This window comes from Scyliorhinus torazame, chromosome 2 (genome assembly GCF_047496885.1).
Source record: "Scyliorhinus torazame isolate Kashiwa2021f chromosome 2, sScyTor2.1, whole genome shotgun sequence".
In the NCBI taxonomy this organism is placed as follows: domain Eukaryota; kingdom Metazoa; phylum Chordata; class Chondrichthyes; order Carcharhiniformes; family Scyliorhinidae; genus Scyliorhinus; species Scyliorhinus torazame.
This window is the reverse complement of record NC_092708.1, coordinates 67,098,236-67,119,639: the sequence shown is the minus strand read 5'-3', so window position 1 is coordinate 67,119,639 and position 21,404 is coordinate 67,098,236. Positions and strand designations below refer to the sequence as shown.

Genomic DNA, 21,404 nt, shown 5'->3' with positions numbered 1-21,404 from the left:
CGGAGGCCAGGGAGATTCTCTGATTGGCGGGGTGTACCGCAAGGGAGCAGCACCTTTCCGTATTGGGATGAATGAAGCTCTCGGTGCTCCCGGAGTCCAGCAGGCAGGAGATCTCGTGCCCATCGATTTTCACGTTTGTAGAGGCGGTTGCTAGGTTGCGTGGGCGAGACTGGTCAATCGTGACCGAGGCGAGACGCGGCTGATCGTCGATGGTGGCAGACGATGGGGTGCCCGTGGGTCCTGGGTCCTGGTAAGATGGTGGCGCCCACGGGTCGCACGTGCCGTGGGGGAGACAAGATGGCGGCGCTTGATGTTCCTGGGGAGGACAAGATGGCGGCGCCCACGGGCCGCAGGTGGTGGGGGTTGAACAAGATGGTAGCGCCCACGGGCCGCACGTGGTCCAAGGAGGGGAAGATGGTGTCGCCCACTGGCCGTGCGTGGTCCAAGGAGGGGAAGATGGCGGCGCCCACTAGCCGTACGGGGGGGGTCGGAACAATATCGGCGACTGAACGTGCCTGGCACACTGCCGCGAAGTGCCCATTCCTTTGCAGGCCTTGCAAAGGGCTCTCCGGGCCGGGCAGCGTTGTCGGGGGTGTTTTGGCTGCCCACAGAAGTAACATTTGGGGCCCCCGGGGTTGGTTGGCTGCCGTGCAAAGGCATGGGGTAGGCTGAGTGGGGTCCACGATGGGGCGGCCGTCTGCGGAGTCCACGATGCGTAGGAGGGGTGGGCCGCACGGCCGGGGGTGTAGGCCTGGATGTTGCACGAGGCGACCGTCAGCGAGCTTTTTGGTTGCCGCGAGGTCGAGCGTGGCCCCTTCTAAAAGGCGTTGGCGGATGTAATCTGACCCTCTCCCCGTAACAAAAGCATCCCTCATAAGCAAGTTTGAGTGTTCCGTGGCCGTGACGGCCTGACAGTTACAGTCTCTGGCTAGGGGAATTAGAGCACGCCAGAAGTCTTCTACTGACTCACCAGGGAGTTGACTGCGCGTGGAGAGGACATTAGGTGATGTATGGTAGGACCTGTACTACAGGTACGGCGGTAGTCCCTGCCCAGTAGGTGGAGTATAAGTATGTGTGTCCTCGGTGCAGCAGCCATTTTTGCCAGCTGCTGTGGGTGGCCACACATCTTAGAGCAATAAAGCCTCAGTTGTATTCAACTCTCATCTTTGTCCAATTGATCGTGCATCAATTTATTGCTCTAAGATTTTCAGAAAATGGACCTGCTTATCAAGCCGGATCGCCTGCAGCTTGATCCGCAATCAAGCGACGCCATAAAGGACTTTCAGCACTGGCTAGGATGTTACGAGGCGTACATCAGGTCTGCACCAGACCCTGTTCCGGATGCTCAGAAAATACAGATACTGTACTCGAGGTTGAGCTCCAACGTTATTCCGCTGATCCAGGACACGCCGATCTACGACAAAGTCATGACGCTACTTAAAGAAAATTGCGGCCATCGGACGAACACGCTCTTCACCAGACACATACTCGCCACTCGCTCTCAGCTCCCTGGTTAGTCCATAGAAGACTTCTGGCGGGCCCTAATCCCACTAGTCCGGGATTGTGACTGTCAGGCCGTTGCGGCCACTGAACATTCTAACCTCCTTATGCGGGACGCTTTTGTTACGGGGATTGGGTCGGAACTCATACACCAGCGACTTTTAGAAGGGGCCACGCTCGATCTCGCAGAGACAAAAAAGCTAGCGCTCTCTATGACAGCCACCTCGCGCAATATTCAGGCCTTTGCCCCCAGACGCGCGGCCCACCTCTCCTACGCCCCCATCTTCCCCTCCGCGCAACACGTGCGGACAATGGGCACCGCCATTTTGTTCAATCCCCGCCATGTGCGGCCCATGGGCACCGCCATTTTGTCCTCCCCAAGATCGTCAGGTGCCGCCATCTTGTCTCCCCCACGGCACATGGGCACCGCCAGCGTTCCAGGACCCGTGCCCCCATCATCCGACACCAGCGACGACCAACCACGACTTGCCTCAGTGACTATCGACCAGTCTCGTCCGCACAACCTGGCCACCGCATCGACCAGCGTTAAAATCGACGGACACAGGGCAGCACGGTGGAGCAGTGGGTTAGCACTGCGGCTTCACGGCGCCGAGGTCCCAGGTTCGATCCCGGCTCTGGGTCACTGTCTGTGTGGAGTTTGCACATTCTCCTCATGTTTGAGTGGGTTTCGCCCCCACAATCCAAAAGATGTGCAAGCTAGGTGGATTGGCCACACTAAATTGCCCCTAAATTGGAAGAAAATAAATATGAATTGGGTACTCAAAAAATTTTTTTTTTTAATTATTTTTTAAAAATCGACGGACACGTGAGCTGTTGCCTGCTGGACTCCGGGAGCACCAAAAGCTTCATCCACCCGGATATGGTAAGGCGCAGCTCCCTCGCAATACACCCCGCTAATCAACGAATCTCCCTGGCCTCCGGATCCCATTCCGTGGCGATCCAGGGGTACTGTGTGGTCACACTCACGGTCCAGGGCGTAGAATTTAGCGGTTTCCGCCTCTACGCCCTCCCTAACCTCTGTGCTGTCAAAGAACAAAGAACAAAGTACAGCACAGGAACAGGCCCTTCGACCCTCCAAGTCCATGCCGACCATGCTGCCCGACTAAACTACAATCGTCAACACTCCCTGGGTCCGTATCCCTCTATTCCCATCCTATTCATGTATTTGTCAAGATGTCCCTTAAATGTCACCATCGTCCCTGCTTCCACCACCACCTCCGGCAGCGAGTTCCAGGCACCCACTACCCTCTGTGTAAAAAACGTGCCTCGTATATCTACTCATAACCTTGCTCCTCGCACTTTAAACCCCCTAGTAATTGACCCCTCTACACTGGGGAAAGATCTCTGACTATCCACTGTCTATGCCCCTCATAATTTTGTAGACCTCTATCAGGTCGCCCCTCAACCTTCGTCGTTCCAGTGAGAACAAACCGAGTTTATTCAACCGCTCCTCATAGCTAATGCCCTCCATACCAGGCAACATCCTGGTAAATCTCTTCTGCACCCTCTCTAAAGCCTCCACATCCTTCTGGTAGTGTGGCGACCAGAATTGAACACTATACTCCAAGTGTGGCCTAACTAAGGTTCTATACAGCTGCAACATGACTTGCCAATTCTTATACTCAAATTCTTATGCCCTACTACTCAGCCTGGACTTCCAGTGTAACCTCCAGAGCCTAACCCTGAAATTCGACGGGCCCTTACCACCCCTCACTGTGTGTGGCCTCGCGACCCTAAAGGTCGATCCACCATCCCTCTTCGCAAATCTAACCCCGGATTGCAAACCCGTCGCCACCAGGAGCAGATGGTACAGCACCCAGGAAAGGACCTTTATCAGGTCCGAGGTCCAGCGGCTGCTTCGGGAAGGCATCATTGAGGCCAGCAACAGCCCCTGGAGAGCCCAAGTGGTAGTAGTTAAAACTGGGGGGAAACACAGAATGGTCGTGGACTACAGCCAGGCCATCAATCGGTACACGCAGCTCGACGCGTACCCCCTCCCACGCATATCTGATATGGTCAATCAGATTGCACAGTACCGGGTCTTCTCAACGGTAGACCTCAAATCCGCCTACCACCAGCTCCCCATCCGTAATGCGGACCGTCCATACACTGCCTTTGAGGCAGACGGCCGCCTCTATCACTTCCTCAGGCGTCACCAACGGGGTCTCGGTCTTCCAAAGGGAGATGGGCTGAATGGTCAACCGGTACGGTTTGTGGGCCACCTTCCCATACCTAGACAATGTCACCATCTGCGGCCACGATCAGCAGGACCGTGATGCCAACCTTGCCAAATTTCTCCACGCCACCACTCACCTAAACCTCACCTACAACAAGAAGTGCATGTTCCGCACGAACCGCTTAGCCATCCTCAGCTATGTGGTCCAGAACGGAGTTCTGGGGCCCGATCCCGACTGCATGCGCCCCCTCATGGAGCACCCCCTCCCCCATTGCCCCAAAGCCCTCAAACGCTGCCTTGGGTCCCAAACTATGCGGTCAAGGCCCGCCCACTCATACAGTCCACCCATTTTCCCCTGACGGCCGAGGCTCAACAGGCCTTCGCCCGTATCAGAGCTGATATCGCCAGGGCCGCGATGCACGCAGTAGACGAGATACATACCTTTCAAGTGGAGAGCGACGCATCAGACGTCTCCCTAGCCGCCACCCTCAATCAGGCAGGCAGGCCCGTGGCATTATTTTCCCGCATCCTTCAGGCCTCAGAAATTCGGCACTCATCCATCGAAAAAGAGGCCCAAGCTATCGTTGAAGCTGTGTGGCATTGGAGGCATTACCTGGCTGGCAGGAGATTCACTCTCCTCATTGGAGAAAATACGTGTGACCAACAGTCGGTCGCCTTCATGTTCAATAACACACAGCGGGGCAAGATCAAGAATGATAAGGTCTTGAGGTGGAGGATCGAGCTCTCCACCTACAATTACGAGATTTTGTATCGCCCCGGCAAGCTGAACGAGCCCCCAGACGCCCTATCCTGAGGTACAAGGGCCAGCGCACAGGTAGACCGACTCCGGGCCCGGCACGACATCCTTTGTCACCCGGGTGTCACACGGTTGTACCATTTCATAAAGGCCCGCAATCTGCCCTACGCCATCGAGGAAGTACGGACAATCACCAGGGACTGCCAGGTCTGTGCGGAGTGCAAACCGCACTTCTACCAGCCAGACGTGCGCGCCTGGTGAAGGCCACCCGCCCCTTTGAACGCCTCAGCGTGGATTTCAAAGGGCCCCTCCCCTCCACCGACTGTCACACGTATTTTCTCAGTGTGGTCGATGAGTACTCCAGATTCCCCTTCGCCATCCCATGCCCCGACATGACATCTGCCACCATCATCAAAGCCCTCAACACAATCTTCGCTCTGTTCGGTTTCCCCGCCTACATCCACAGTGACAGGGGATCCTCATTCATGAGTGATGAGCTGCGTCAGTTCCTTCTCAGCAGGGGTATCACCTCCAGCAGGACGACCAGCTATAACCCCCGGGGAAACGGACAGGTAGAGAGGGAGAACGGGACAGTCTGGAGGGCCGTCCAATTGGCCCTACGGTCCAGGAACCTCCCGGCCTCCCACTGACAGGAGGTCCTCCCTGATGCACTACACTCCATTCGGTTACTACTGTGCACTGCCACTAACAACACACCCCATGAACGTCTCTTTGCCTTCCCCAGGAAGTCCACATCTGGGGTGTCGCCCCCGGCTGCTCGGCCTACCCATCCCCTAGCCCTGGCAGGCCCTGGCAGCCCCCTCTCCCCCGCTGCAGCCAGCACGGCCGGTGTCCGGGCCGGCAGCCCACAGTCACTCCATGCCATTTTTTACCGCCGCTCTCTCGCTCAGCAGTCAGGATGCCAGGTTCACAATTTGTGAGAGCACCAGTGAACCGCACTGTCGGGAACTTGGCCCATCAGAGGCGGTGAATCGTGGAGGCCCCGCAGCATCGGATGTCAAGCCCGCTAATGATATGCCTACTGTGCTTTCAGCCTGCGCAGCGAGTGCTGCATTTATGCCATTTTCAGGGTGCCGGAGCATCTCGATTTGGTGTCAAACTGGCGTCTACCACAATTTCTGCGTCGGAAGCTATTCTCCACCCAATCGTGTTTCCTGATTTTGGCATCAGCTAATGGAGAATCCAGCCCTCTATTTCCAGGTGTCGTTACAGAAGAAGATAGATTTGGAACCTTGAACCATGATGTGGTGGACAATGTGACAAAGGACAAAGAAGTAATCATGGGTAGCCTTCCCTGCAATTGATGAAATGAGAGTAGTGCTATCGTCCACCAAGTGGTAATTTCTGTGCAAACTTAATCTCAAAGGCAAACTTGACAAGCTATCACAACTCTTTTTTTTGAGAAGATGTGTGCATTGAAGTCAGAAGCCAAAGATTCAAGTATCACTTTGAAATTGTTTAAATATTAAATTAAAACATTTATTAACAAAATAAATAAAAACATAACCACACAAATTACATTTACACAGTTAGTTAGTCTGACAGAAAATACATCAAAAAGATTTCTACTTGGTTAGACTCATAATTTAACATCCATTTAAGCAACAGTCTCACAAAAATCAAATAATATTACCTCAAGGCATCCACTGTTGCTGTCGAGAAGAGATGTCCCAGGGCTTCTCCACTGCTACTCTGCTGCGGAAAATACCAAAAACATTAAAACAAAACCCTACTTTCTGGAAAAAAAAGGACATTTATCTGGGTTGTCTGAAAATTGTTTCACTTTGCTTCATTTCACAACTCTCTCCCATCACAGAACACCCCTCACTCCCCATGAGGTCTGACATGGTCACCCAAAAACATCTACCAATCAGTCTTTAAGTATATTATTCTCTTTCACATTGTCCTATTTCTGAAATTCACCTTTCCTAGAAAATAAAAATCTTTTATATTCTCCTTATGGTCATCACTTTTGCATAAAATAATATTTTATAATATTACCTTATTTATTTATGATCTTTTCAATGTTGTAAACCCCTTTTTATTTCCCTTTCACATTTAACAACTGAACAAAGCAAGCCTTCTTTATCTCACAAGTCAAATTGTGACCCAAATATTAATTCCACATAAAACATCCAACTTGCTCCTATACACTTCAAATGCCTGCCTTTCACACCCAATAATACCGTTTTATTCACCGTAGCAAGGCAATATGAGATTCAAGTTCAAGGGGTGGACTTGAATATAGTTTGGGGAGTTTAGATGGAGGGAAAGATTAAGAGGGGCAATGAAAGACCATGATGCATTGAGGTTACAGGAGGCTATGGCCGAGGAATAGAATTGAGCAGAGCGTACAGGAGGGAGTTAATATTTTATGAGTGCAGATCCGACTGGAATGTTTCAAAGTTTCACAATCCAAGTCAAAGTCAAGTTCCAAACCTTTTAACCAAAAATTTCCTTTTGTTCATCAACAGGATTCCTGAGATGGAGGCACTTGTAAACTTTCTCTTTTCAGACTTTGGTCTGTAACTAAAGACGTTTGAAGTCTTCCTAGAACGCTCCACTGAACATCAGTGCACAAAAAAGTTAATTGATGAAAATCTGCCAGATTTTGTAGCCAGGTAAGGCATGTTTTGGTACAAGTTCAGACCTGAGGAATCTGAGATGACCCTGAGCTACATAATCTCTTACTTATTCAGTGGAATGTTTTGTTTTGAAACTTACAGATTGTTTTCCTTTATTTTCACATGGGTAAGCCATCGTTGCTAACATTCTTGTTTGAATTAGAACATGGCGCCAGATTCTCCATTTCAGAGACTAAGGGCAGGATTCTCTGTTTTCCGACGGCGACCCCATGAAACGCGATTGGGCGGAGAATAGCCTCCGACGCCCAACGCAGGAGGCGCCAGTTTGACACCAAATCGAGATGCTCCAGCACCCGAAAAATGTAGTAAATACGTCATAAAAGTACAGTCGGCATATCATTAACTGGCCTGACACTCTGGGCTGGAATCTCCGATTTTCAGACTAAGTGCTGATGCCGGCGTGGGAACAGTGGTGTTTTACGACAGAAGAAAACGGGGCAACACGTGTACCGATTCAGCAACTCCAAATGGGCTAGCACTGTCGCCACGTGGAACGCAACTGGTTCCAAGCAAAATGGCGGTGGTTTCGGCGGTCCATGATTGCTGCATATGAGACTCATACCCCGCAGCCGCACTTCACGATCCTTCCCCCCACACACACCATCCCAGTCAAGATGGTTGCAAGGAGAGCAGCGCCTGTTCAGGAGACCCTCCTGCGCGCCATAGAGGCGAGGCGGATGACCCTGTACCCCGGCCCGAGAGGAAGGCCACCAGGTGCCATCGTTCGCCGTGCCTGTGCGCAGGTGGCAGAGGCGGTCAGCATACGTGGGCAACGTCGTCCGGACTGGCCAGCAGTGGCAGGAGCGACTGCACGACCTCCTCAGGACAGCCAGAGTGATTCGGCTGCTCCGTGCCCCTGGCACTCACCCTGCCCATCCACACACCTGTAACCCTACCCCAACCTCCCAGAAGAAGTCCGCACACAACCGCTGGGAGCGGGAGATGACCGGAGGGGGACCACCTGACCTGTCGCCCCTCGCCATGCCCGAACAGAGGGCACTGGACTTGGTTGGCGGCCCGGAGGAAAGCGAGGTGGAGGTCGGGAGCGGGCGAGCAAGTGCGACCCCCTGCTTAGTTGCAAACCCTCATGACACATGTGTGCCCCCCCCAAACCCCACACCCTAACCCCCCCACCGCAACCCCCCCCACAGCCCATACCCTCCCGACCCCTGCTGTACCTTCTAAACCACAGTGTGTGACTATAACCCGTATACAGTGGACAAATTACCATAAGTTGCTCAATATGGTCATAGTTCATTACACGCACACTCAGTCAACACACACATACAAGTTGCACTCCAGGAATGACCCTAACTTCACGTCCAGTAAACTGGCAAGTACCGAGCACATGTGGCCTCATCTGGAATCTGTCGTCTGGCAGTGCTGGAGGTCTGTCGCTGGTCGTCTGTGTCCCCGTCTCTGGTCCCTCTGTGAATTGCGCGGATGTCCCTCTCCTTGGCTGGTGATAGTATCACCGCGGTTGCCATCGGTGGTCGAGAGAACAAATGGCAGAGCAGATTCAAGGGTCCGAATGGGCGCTCCTGCGTTCAACCGCCATGCCCCGAGGCACCATCTGGCCTGCAGCCTTTGAACATTTGCAAGCTGCAGTCCATCCGTGTCCATGTGGTGCCCAATGTCTTTGCGGGCGGCCATTTCAGAAGTCCACAGATCCCCCTCCTGATCCTTAAGGCGAAGCGTGGTGAATCACACACTCGGACCAACACATGCCCTGCATCCCCAGGCACCTGTCCGTCAGGTAAGAACTTAACTCTACATGCTCAACTCCCTAATACAGAATACAAATAACAAAGACAAATATAAACAGGCATTCCATAACGGACCTAATACGGTCAGGAAAATAGAAGTGTCCATCCTGTAAGATACAATTGGCAGTGTAATGCAGAGGTGGGACAATATCGAAAACCTGATACAGAAGTGAAGGAATACTGTCCGGTACAAACTGCAGAACATACAGACGGTAGTGCAGATCAATACAAACAGGCTGGCCTTAAGAATTTACAGTTCAATAAAGGTCATACACAAGACACCCTGAATACTCAGTGCAAAATAAGTATCAGTCCCTGGGGATCGTTGGTCTGGCTGGATTAAAGGGGCCCGTGAGAAAAAATGAGTCCCATGTCCTGGCGCTCCATGATCTCTGCTGTCCACCTACGGAATTGGACCTTGAGGATGAGTTACATCAAGGTAAACAGGATCAGTATGACAGCCAGGTGGGAGCGGAATCGAACAGTGGGTTGTCAACATAGAACATACAGTGCAGAAAGAGGCCATTCGGCCCATTGAGTCTGCACCAACCCACTTAAGCTCTCACTTCCACTCTATCCCCGAAACCCATAACCCTTCCGAACCTTTTTGGACACTAAGGGCACTTTATCATGGCCAATCCACCTAACCTGCACATCTTTGGACTGTGGGAGGAAACCGGAGCACCCGGAAGAAACCCACGCAGACACGGGAGAACCTGCAGACTCCGCACAGACAGCGACCCAGCGGGGAATTAAACCTGGGACCCTGCCGCTGTGAAGCCACAGTGCTATCCACTTGTGCTACCATGCTGCCCGACGCTGAAGATCCCAGGAATCATCCCAACAAGTTCTGGCCTGCGTTCTGCATCTCGGGTGACATCCTGGGCTTGCTGTCCCCGGGCGTCCTGGAGGGACCAAGTATAGTTTCTGTTATTATTGCACGCCTAATGTCTGCGTTCATTCTATCATACTGTCTCCATCCGTGATCCCCCCGCCCTTTCCACATTTCATCTCAACATGTTTGAACCCAACACAGCCTTCTCTTGGCTGAGGTTTGGAGTGAATCATAGAATCGTAGAATTTACAGTGCAGAAGGAGGCCATTCGGCCCATCGAGTCTGCACCAGCTCTTGGAAAGAGCACCCTACCCAAGGTCAACACCTCCACCCGATCCCCATAATCCAGTAACCCCACCCAACACTAAGGGCAATTTTGGACACTAAGGGCAATTTAGCATGGCCAATCCACCTAACCTGCACATCTTTGGACGATGGGAGGAAACCGGAGCACCCGGAGGAAACCCACGCACACACGGGGAGAACGTGCAGACTCCGCACAGACAGTGACCCAAGCCGGGAATTGAACCTGGGACCCTGGAGCTGTGAAGCAATTGTGCTAACCACAATGCTACCGTGCTGCCCACTGGTCGAGGCTTGTATTCGACCACCCCATTCTTAACGCAACCATATACTGGTTGAGGTCTGGCTTATCCAGCTGAACTCCAGGGCGGCCAGCTGCATACAGTTTTGGCCAGGAGCACCGAGGTCTGACCTGAGTGGGGGGGGGGATTGTAGGGCAGCCCGATTCCCTCACAGCAACAATCACCATTGGGTTGCAAGCGTAAATAGCATGTGGGGTGGGTCCATACCTGAGTCACTGACATTTTACATCCTGCAACCAGATGGTGGGGTGTGGGGCAACGGTTTTGCTCTGAGGCCTGCCCAAGTGTTTGGTACTGTAAGTAGACATTCCAGATAGTGGGGTTCGGAGGGAAGGAGGGGTTAGTGGTGAGAGAGGTGCGTATGGGCCGTGGCGGGTGGAGAATGTGTGGGGTACCCAGGTAAGGTGGGGAAATGCCCTGCCTCCACTACCCGACTGTGTTGAAGAACAAGCTGGATGTGTATTTCGAGGAAGCGGCTACTTCCTCGGTGTGAACAGACCAATAGGTAAGAACCGCCAGGAACGGGTTGGTGATACATTGGGTGTCCAAGGACAGATGACAGGATGATGGTGTGTGATTGGTGAGGGACCACCCCCAAATCTGGGGAAGGGTCCACGCGGACAGCGACATGTTTTGTACGGGACCGGAAATCGCCATTCAGGATCTGTCCTAGGGAATCGTTTGTGCGTTGGGACTGAGCTAGGTTGGCTGCGTAAGTCTGGGAGACGTCAATCGCATTCATCGGCTCACCTCCGAGTGGCTGCCAAAAATGTCCGTTATGGGCACTGGCCCTGGCTAAGGCATCGGCCTTGCAGTTGCTGGGTGGCATGTGCGGGGATGGCTCTTCACCTCAATGATGCTGTAGTTGCGGTCAGTGGCTACTTATAGTTCGGTGGATGATTCCCGTGCGCTTCGCTCACGTCCTCCCACCAAGTGTGCCCTACCGCCCCGGGGCCTGTCTCGGTGCCTGATAAAGTCTGACCACATGTGCCAACCTCTCCCTTTGATATATCCCCGTACTATCCTCTCCTATATGGGACACCTCTCAGCTCCTGTCTTCCATGCCTTCCTGTTGTCTGAGCTGGTATATTGACATTAAGGAACACGGGGGTAGAGGGTCGATTGGACAGTGGGTACGGCTTGTGGCTATGTTCCTGTCCTCATCACTCAGAAGCTGTGTGCAAATCTGCCAGGTTGACTCTATCCTCTTGTAGCCATCTGGGATGGCCACTTCTAGAATATAAAATGGATGTTTGCAAAGATTACAGGGAACTACAGACAATGCTAAGAAAACAAGCAGGCACAGAGCCTGTATGTGTATTGGGACCGCAGCTCCCAGACGAGACTGAAACTGTAGGTCCATGAGCATATTGATGGCCCATCTCCGGGAACAAAGGGGAGATACTCAAGTAACCGATCTGGCTCCAGACCTCACGGCGCCAGTTCCCCAAACCGAAAGCACAAACAAAGCCAGGACAACGGCTACCTCGGACACGCACAGCCATCAGGGCACCCACCCCTTTATTGGTCAAGATCAATACGAGTGATCAAGATACGGCCCAATTGATTGGGGCCAAGTTCAAGGCCCGCCCAAAAGCGCGCGAAGCCCTTTCAGGTATAAGAAGAAGGCCCCAGGAGAGAATAGCTCTCTTGGAATCGGCTCTCAAAGTGGAGAGACCCTTCCACCAGCTACACCAGAAGCAAGTAAGTCCAAGGTCAGCACTCGCTACCAGACGGACGACCTTAGCTGTTCTCTTGTACCACTTCGACCCCAGCAGCCCCAGATCCGAACAACGGCCATTGTTCCTCTGACTGAGTGGGCAACCGAAGCTAAGTATAGGCGTTAGCGTTAGAGATAGTTTAGTTTGTAGTATTTTGTGCATGAGTAGATATTGCTGTGTATGTAAATAAATAGTATTGACTTTGAACTAGCTAACTGGTGTATCGGCTCTTTGATCAGTATTCGGGTTTGAACCTTGTGGCGGTATCGAAAGATACCTGGCGACTCTAAAGCAAACATAATTAGGATTAAGGAAGGCGACCATATTGACCGCCATATTTAGAACCAAATAAAGAGAGCAACATTGACTGGCGACATCTGACGGAACTTGACCTAGAAGTGGCCTAGTCACTCCGAGAGAACCCAAATTTGAATTGGAATCCAATTGGAAACAGAAAAACCACAAGTGTAAGAACAATACTGATCAAACCTCCAAGATTCGGAAGTGTGTTATTGCATGCTTACTAACAGGGATATAAGGTAAACCTGAGAGATTTTGTTGCGTAAAACTGTCAGGAGTTTTGTCGGCCGGAAATTAGCGTAAGCCGTACCCGTGTTTACATCACCACTTTATCACCCCCTGTTCCAAATTCAGTAAAGACCACAGAGATAGAGAGAGAAATGGCAATGAAGGCAATGGAACGCCTTGTGAATCCCCAAGAATTCGAGGTCACAGCGACCAGTAGAGTAGGGCAGTGTCCCGTATGGGAAGAAGAGATCAGAAAATATCTCAAAGGGAAAGGATGGCCCCTTTGGAGTGAATTCTGTGCCAATGGTGAAACAGGTCCCGGAAGTATAGGGCATACTTGGTGGGAGAGCTTTGGGAAAGCTCGCAAGCCGATGGCAATCGTGTCCTGCTTGGCACAATTACGAGGCACAGAGGAGGTTGTGAGGACGCTCCATAGAGAGATTGAGGAGAGAGACAAGAATAGTGAAGGAGATGTGAGTGGATATAAGAGAGAGAACAGGGAACTGAGAGAGCAGTTAGCGGCGAGGGACAAGGAGGTGGCTGATGCCAAGCGGGCACACCAAACTTGCCTCGTTCATTTGAGTAGCTTTCAGTCCCAATATGACAAAGCCTACCAAGATACACAACGCGTGGTGTTGGTGAGACAGGAAACAGAACAACAGGTTGAGCAGTTGCAGAAACAGTGCAACGACGTAAAAGCAGCCCTACGAGCACTCCACACTTCCACAACAGAACAAAGGCAGAGCTCGGTGGATCACGCAAAGTGCCGGAAGCAAATTGCAGAATTGCAATCTCTGCTTTCTGTTCAGAATGGGTTTCAGAGCACATTTGGACCACGGTTAGACCAAGAAAATGGCCCCGATTGGCAGGAGTTAAATGAGACTGCCCACAAATATCAGGACAGACCCCAGAAATGAAAAGCACCCCAACCCCCGACTGCACAAGCAGAACAGACCCCCATGAACCCTGTAACCACACAGCGCAGGGCCACAACAGAAGGAGACCCAGGTTTCCTATACACCACCCCATTACCCGTCACTCAATTATGGGATGCGTGTGATAAGATTACACCGTTCCTACCCACATCGGACCCCCACCAGTTCTTTGCAAGGGTAAAACAGCAGGCGACTATGTATGCCCCGGATGAAAAGGCGCAAGTGAAGCTCACAGCTTTGAGCCTCGACCCTTCAGTCGTAGCAGCCCTTCCCGACCCACAGAATGTAGGAGGAGGCGCACTCCAAGAAATGCAGACAGCGATCCTAGATGCGATCGGCTATAACAAAGTAGACCCCGTGGAAGGCCTTAACAAGTGTAGGCAAATGAAGAAAGAGCACCCCACAGCATTTGCAGGACACTTGTGGATACATTTTACTGCAGTATTCGCAGCGTTAGCCCGCGCCCACTTGTCCCCAGATAATATGGCCAAATGTACTTGCAGCCTAGTCTCTCATGCAACAGAGGCAGGACAGAGAGCTTGCGCAAATTACGACCCCTCAGACGAGGCCCACAACGAGAAATGGGTTTTGAAGAGATTGACCTGCACTTGGGAGCAGTCCATCCAAGGCAAAACAGCATTTGTTAAAGCAGAGGAAGAGCAGGCAGACATGCATCCAGTTAGGACGCACCAAAACCCCGCATGGGTAAATGAGGGCAGGAACAGCCCACAGCAACCCAAATCCCAAGAGTGTTATAATTGCGGCCAATTAGGAGACTGCGCACGTGAATGTCAAGCCCCCCCAGAAACAGCAGAGAAACCAACTGCCAGGCACCCTAAATAAGAATAGGGCAAAGCCAATTCACAGTATTACCTCCTGTGCGGACAACACAGATATGAACGGCACCGACTGATGGTGTTCGGGCTCCCCAACTTGGGTCTGCGACACCCTTTGGGACAAGTCCGGTAGACCGGTAGATCAGTAGTGGCAGGCATAGTCTGGGGACACCCCGCCGAATTCCTTTGGGACACAGGAGGGTCCCGCACCACGCTCAATTCCTCCACGACGTTTCAGCGAGACACGTGGCCCACGACAGACACCATTACACTCAGCGGTTTTCCAGGGCATTTACAGCAGGGACACATCACAGCCCCTGTAGCAATCCAGATAGGGAACATTAAAACAAAACACCCCGTAGTTCTGGTCGATCTACCCCAGACAGCTGAACACATTTTAGGCATTGATTTTATGAGCTCCCACGACCTCTCATTTGATACAGTCAATAACTGTGTGTGGAGAATGGCAAAGGCCGCACGAGCCCCCGCCCGATCACGGTTGGAGAGTATGAAAATAGGATCAGCGCAGTAGGAGACTTCTGGTTCGATCCTAGAGCCATTAGTCAGGACAAACAAGTTAGGGCAGTCCTGCAGCAACACAAAGCAGCATTTGCACAGCACAAGCATGACTGTGGCAAGATCGCGGGCTTGGTGAATATTACAGGTCCCGACCCCAGACCCCAAAAGCAGTACGGTTTTCCCCAAGAAGCAGAGGGAGAAACCTCAAAAGTGATACAGAGTTTACTTGATCAAGGCGTACTCCGATCAGTAGCCTCCACGAATAATGCACCAATTTGGCCAGTCAGGAAACCCGATGGATCATGGCGACTGACCATTAATTACCGGGAACTGAACAAAGTAACCCCAGTAGCAGCCCCCACCACAGCCCGGGTCCCGAGACCATGCTCAAACAGGTACTACAGTCAAAAAGAAATTCGGTTTTGGACATTAGCAACGGCTTTTGGTCCATTCCATTGGATAAAGCGTGCCAATATAAATTCGCATTCACATTCCAGGGACAGCAATATACGTGGACGTGCCTTTCACAAGGCTTCCACAACTCCCCCTCCATTTTCCACCGACAGCTGGCAAATGGATTAGCAAAATTTTCCCAACCCGATTGTTTGGTCCAATATGTAGATGATCTGCTACTACAGACGGACACAAAGGGAGAGCACATTTCGCTTCTCGCCAAACTTTTAGGACTCCTACAACAAATTGGCTGTAAAGTAAACCCAGAAGGCCCAGATTTTGAAGGAAAAAGTGATTTACTTAGGTACAGTAATCACGCATGGCAAACGCGAGATCCAGCAGAAAATAATCGACTCGATCGTCAAATTACCCCTGCCCCATAATGTCTCAGCCCTCCGGTCATTTCTAGGACTGGTTGGCTACTGCAGAAACCATATTGACGGTTTCGCCACAAAAACAGCTCCTATCCGAACTTCTCAAGAAGCAGACACCTTGGGAATGGCTTCCACAGCACACGGATGCCACGGATGCATTAAAAAGAGCCCTCAGCACAGTACCCGCATTACAGGTCCCAGATCCACTTTCCCCGTACGCAATTGAGGTTGCAACTACCGACCAAACCCTTTCGGCTGTGCTCCTCCAAGAACGAAATGATCGATTAGGCCCCGTGGCATATGCCTCATGCGTATTAGATCCAGTTGAGCAAGGATTTTCTGCCTGCGAAAGGCACCTGCTCGCAGTTTTTTGGGCAGTACACTACTTCGCCTACATTACAGGACTCAACCCCATCACCATTCTCACTGAACACACCCCAACACAGCTCCTACTTGATGGTAGACTTAAGGATGGCACAGCCAGCCAGATCCGCGCAGCCCATTGGACCCTTCTTTTACAGGGATGGGACATCACAGTTAAGAGAACCAAGACCCACGCTTTCCTAGCCGATAATTTACAATATGCAGGCACCCCACATGAGTGTGAAATCATCTCCACTAAGCATAATACAGGACCCTTTGTACCAAAGTCAGCTCCCCAAAACCATGTATACACCCCAGAGACCCCAGCCCACAGACACGTGTGCACCCCTTAGAATCTATGTGGATGGCTCCTCCACAGTTCTAAACGGGAAAAGAATTACTGGTTGCGGTATTTATTTAGAGGACGCACAGGGACGCGCCCTAGAAGAGATTTCGTAAAAATTGCCAGGACATTTAGGCTCGCAGGCAGCAGAACTGGCAGCCATAGCTTATATTGTAGATCACCCCAACTCTTTTCCGACCCCAGCCGACATATATTCTGACAGTCTATATGTCTGCAACAGTTTAACCGAATTCCTACCCCTGTGGGAAATTAGAGGATTTGTTTCCGCAGACGGAAAGCCCCTACCCTCAGCCCCATTACTCCAACATATTCTGAAAATGGCCAAAGATAGAAAATGTGGAATCATCAAAGTTCGTAGTCATCATCGTTCCCCCCCCCCCCCCCCCCCTGGTAACGTTAAAGCAGACGCCCGAGCAAAGGCAGGTTCCAGACATGGTCACTTTTGGAACCCCCCCGAAAGTGCCCCAGTACACACGGTTCAGGTCTCACAACCAACATTCAAGATTTGGCAAAGGTTCAAAAGGAAGATGAGAAGCTCAGGGAAGTTTTAAAAGGCAACTTCCCAGCCCCTTATGATAAGTTTAAACACGTGTTTACCACACATGACGGTGTGATTTTAAAAGATGGCATTTATGTAGTCCACAGCCAGGACCGGAATCAAATTATTTGTCAGTTCCATCACAACCATGGACACCAGGGCATTGAACCCTCTCTTGCCCACCTCAGACCTCTCTGCTGGTGGCCTGATTTAAAAGCCAATGTCACACATTACATCGAAAATTGCTTAATCTGTGCCCAGAACAATCCGGACAGATATATAAGACAAGCTCAGCTTAGTCACACCCGCTCCATTAATGCCCCCTGGACAAATTTGCAAATCGACTAGATGGGACCCCTACCCCCCTGCAGAAACGGTTTTAAGTATGTGTTGATGGTCATCGACACCTTCACAAAATGGGTGGAAGCTTTTCCATCCAGAACAAACACTGCCAAAGCAACAGCTAAAATCCTCACTCAGCACATCTTTACAAGATGGGGACTCCCACGCAGTATAGAGACCGATCAAGGCTCCCATTTTACAGGACGAGTGATGAAAAACGTCCTTATAATTTTTGGCATAAAAAAAGTTCCATATTGCATACCACCCCCAATCGAGCGGCATAGTAGAAAGAATGAACAGAACTTTAAAAGTGACCCTCAGAAAAATGGTGCAACAACACAACAGCACCTGGGACACAGTTCCCCCATTTGCATTAATGTTTATTCGAAACACAGTATCCACGTCCACAGGATACACCCCCCACACCCTCATGACCGGACGCCCCATGAAAGGGACAGAATATTTATTAGGACTGGATTTAGCCAGCCCCGCAGTCACCGCCCTCACGCCTGAGAAAGCAGTACAACAGGTTATTGAAAATGTGAAAGCAGCCCAGCTTGCAGCAGCCGTTAGGCTTGGAACCCGCAAGAAACAAAGCAAAGTTTGCTTTGATAAAACAGTACACGCCACCGAGTTTGTAGTAGGGCAGCAAGTTATGCTATCCCTATACAACCTCAGTTCATTCGTTTCCGAAAAAATTTTCCGGACCGGACTCCATTTCTGATAAAGTCAGCCCCTCTGCATACAAAATCACCCATGCGAATGGTAAGTCTGCGTGCTTCCACATAAACCAGCTTAAGGCTTATGGCTTGCAGGACAACCATTCACGCCACATCTTGCTTGCAGCAGCAGATGAGCACGCCCCCCCCCCCCCCCCCACGAACGACATATTCCTACCCTCCCCCAACCTGTCCAGCCCGTCCTCAGACACGACTATCACTCCACCCCTGGCACGACTCCGCCTCTCCCTTTCCCCAACCGACAGCGGCAGCGATAGCGATAGCGATAACCCCAGCACACCACGCTACGATTACACCACTGCACCAGGCCCCACTCCCAGCGATTCCGAACATGATTCCAGTGACCCCTTCGAGATAACGTACATTAAAGCACTGACCCAGACCCACCACCCAACGATTATGGATTAGCCCCTAGCAGCTCCAACCTCGATACAAAACTCTGGCACCGAGTCAATTCGTTCAGGCTCATCCGGAATGATGAGATGGACCCCAATTCGCCCCAAGCAGCTTTAGCATGACTACTCCAATCAAGAGTATGGCAACCGGGAGAAGATGATGACTGAGAGTCTGACTCCCACCACACGAACCCCTTTGCAACTCTGTTCGCTTTAGAGCAATGAGGTATCCAGATGATGGTAAAAAGGAACCAATGAAGAGTTACGGTGTCCTTTCTGATGGAACCTGCACCATGTTTGTAATGTAAGTTTGTTATTGTGAATGTTAAATGTTGTTGGTCCACTTAAAGTTTTTCATGGCCCCACGCCACCACTCTTTTAATGCCCACTGGATGTTAATGGAACAAGTTTGTCCACAGACAAGCAATCATAACTGCTCTTCTGTTTTGAAGGTAGAAGTTAGCAATAAAGGCAACCCCCACGATGACCACAAATTATTGCCGGTCGCTCAGGCAGTGTAGAAACGGCACTGGTCCCCGCCCTGCCTGAGGACCCCCCTCTGGTCAGCAACGCTCGAGCAGAGCACATACGGCACTGATCACTGTCCTACCCGGGGATTCCACCCATTCTTACCTGTACGCACCCCATTTTGGCACTTTTAGTTCGAAACTCTTTTGTTTGTTTATGGCAACCCTTAGGTTGCTTCCAGATGCTATTTACATCCTCAAACACTGGGATGGTAGATCGCACAGGCTACAAGACGGCTCGCACTGTGTCAGTATTTTTCTCGGATGTCTTGTCCCAAATATTTCATTTAAAAAAAGAAAAAAATGAGGGAGTCACAGATGGTGAACAATTATAACGGGTAATTGGCAATAATAGGACAGACAGACAGACATAAGAGATCTTATACAAGATAATAGCAGAAATTATGCTTGTGTCCATAGAACTCCAGAACCACGGAAGCCTCAAGAGGAAGACAGAAAGAAGAAAAGATGAAGACAACCATCATGCGCGACAGTCGGATCTTAGCGGGATCGCTCCAGTTGCGCGTGGACGCTACCCCCCTGACCCCTACCACACAGGCCGTGAATGTTTCCCACCCCTGCCATACACTGTACCCTGAGATAGTTACCGATACACCAACCTGGTGTGACAAGTTAATAAATTGGTATTCCCTGTCCTACGTTGTGGAAGCACTGCTAGTAATTGCGATACTCTGCAGTGTTGTTCAAACCCTTAGACTCAGGAAATGGTGGAGGAAAGCCTCTTGTACCCCGGTATACACCTTCAGATCCCCTATTTCCGGACTTCAACAAACCCTCCAACCACTTTAAGTGAATTAAAGTACATCCGTTTTTTTTGTGTGTGTTTATTTCGCTATAATAAAGAAATGTAAAACTCTGTGCTTGACTGCCAAGCCAGAGAGACCTGTGTTGCTGCTATTGTACAGTTTAAAATGTTGTAAATTATTTTGATAGATTGAGGATAGTTTAGTTAAGGACAGTTAGAGGTTCCAGTTTTATTATTTTGTAATGCATGCCTGAATGTCACAGCACCTCATAGAATTTTATAATGCTGTATGTACATAAAATAATTTAGGTAAAAGTTTCAATTCATAGGACAAAGCAGTGTAGTGCCTGTCAGTGCTTATGGGTGCCTGACTTAGGAGGAGAATGAAGAAGATGCAGTAATTTGATCCTTCACGCTTCGCGTTGAGGATCACAAGGAGGGTGTGTAGCCATCTGGGATAGCCACTTCCAGAATACAAAATGGATGTTTGCAAAGATTGCAGGGAACTATAGACAATGCTAAGAAAACAAGCAGGCACAGAGCCTGTACGTGTATTGGGACCGCAGCTCCCAGACGAGACTGAAACTGTAGGCCCGTTAGCATATTGATGGCCCATCTCCGGGAACAAAGGGGAGATACTCAAGTAACCGATCTGGCTCCAGACCTCGCGGCGCCAGTTCCCCAAACCGAAAGCACAAACAAAGCCAGGACAACGGCCACCATAGGACACGCCCAGCCTACAGGGCACCCACCCCTTTATTGGTCAAGATCAATACGAGTGATCAAGATATGGGCCAATTGATTGGGGCCAAGTTCAAGGCCCGCCCAAAAGCACGCAAAGCCCTTTCAGGTATAAGAAGAAGGCCCCAGGAGAGAATAGCTCTCTTGGAATTGGCTCTCAAAGCGGAGAGACCCTTCCACCAGTTACACCAGAAGCAAGCACGGTAGCATTGTGGATAGCACAATTGCTTCACAGCTCCAGGGTCCCAGGTTCGATTCCGGCTTGGGTCACTGTCTGTGCGGAGTCTGCACATCCTCCCCGTGTATGCGTGGGTTTCCTCCGGGTGCTCCGGTTTCCTCCCACAGTCCAAAGATGTGCAAGTTAGGTGGATTGGCCATGATAAATTGCCCTTAGTGTCCAAAATTGCCCTTAGTATTGGGTGGGGTTACTGGGTTATGGGGACAGGGTGGAGGTGTTGACCTTGGGTAGGGAGCGCTTTCCAAGAGCTGGTGCAGACTCGATGGGCCGAATGGCCTCCTTCTGCACTGTAAATTCTATGATAAGTAAGTCCAAGGTCAATGCTCGCTACCAGACGGACGACCTTAGCTGTTCTCTTGTACCACTTCGACCCCAGCAGCCCCAGACCCGAACAACGGCCATTGTTCCTCTGACTGAGTGGGCACCCGAAGCTAAGTATAGGCGTTAACGTTAGAGATAGTTTAATTTGTAGTATTTTGTGCATGAGTAGATATTGCTGTGTATGTAAATAAATAATATTGACTTTGAACTAACTAACTGGTGTATCGGCTCTTTGATCAGTATTCGGGTTTGAACCTTCTGGCGGTATCGAAAGATACCTGGTGACTCTAAAGCAAACGTAATTAGGATTAAGGAAGGCGACCATATTGAGCGCCATATTTAGAACCAAATAAAGAGAGCAACACTCTCTTGTTAGA

General features: G+C 50.8%; 1 protein-coding gene across 8 annotated transcripts in view; it reads right to left on the bottom strand.

The window, feature by feature from the left end:
• Window positions 1-21,404, bottom strand: part of LOC140388240 (uncharacterized) — a 75,850-nt gene that overhangs the window by 52,206 nt on the left and 2,240 nt on the right. Inside the window, exon 2 of one of the 8 annotated variants that reach the window (XM_072472106.1) lies at window positions 6,109-6,170. The exons of the other annotated variants lie outside the window; for them this stretch is intronic. Coding sequence (XP_072328207.1) covers window positions 6,109-6,170 — 62 coding nt within the window. The remainder of the gene's footprint in view (window positions 1-6,108; window positions 6,171-21,404) is intronic. 8 annotated transcript variants of the gene reach the window in all.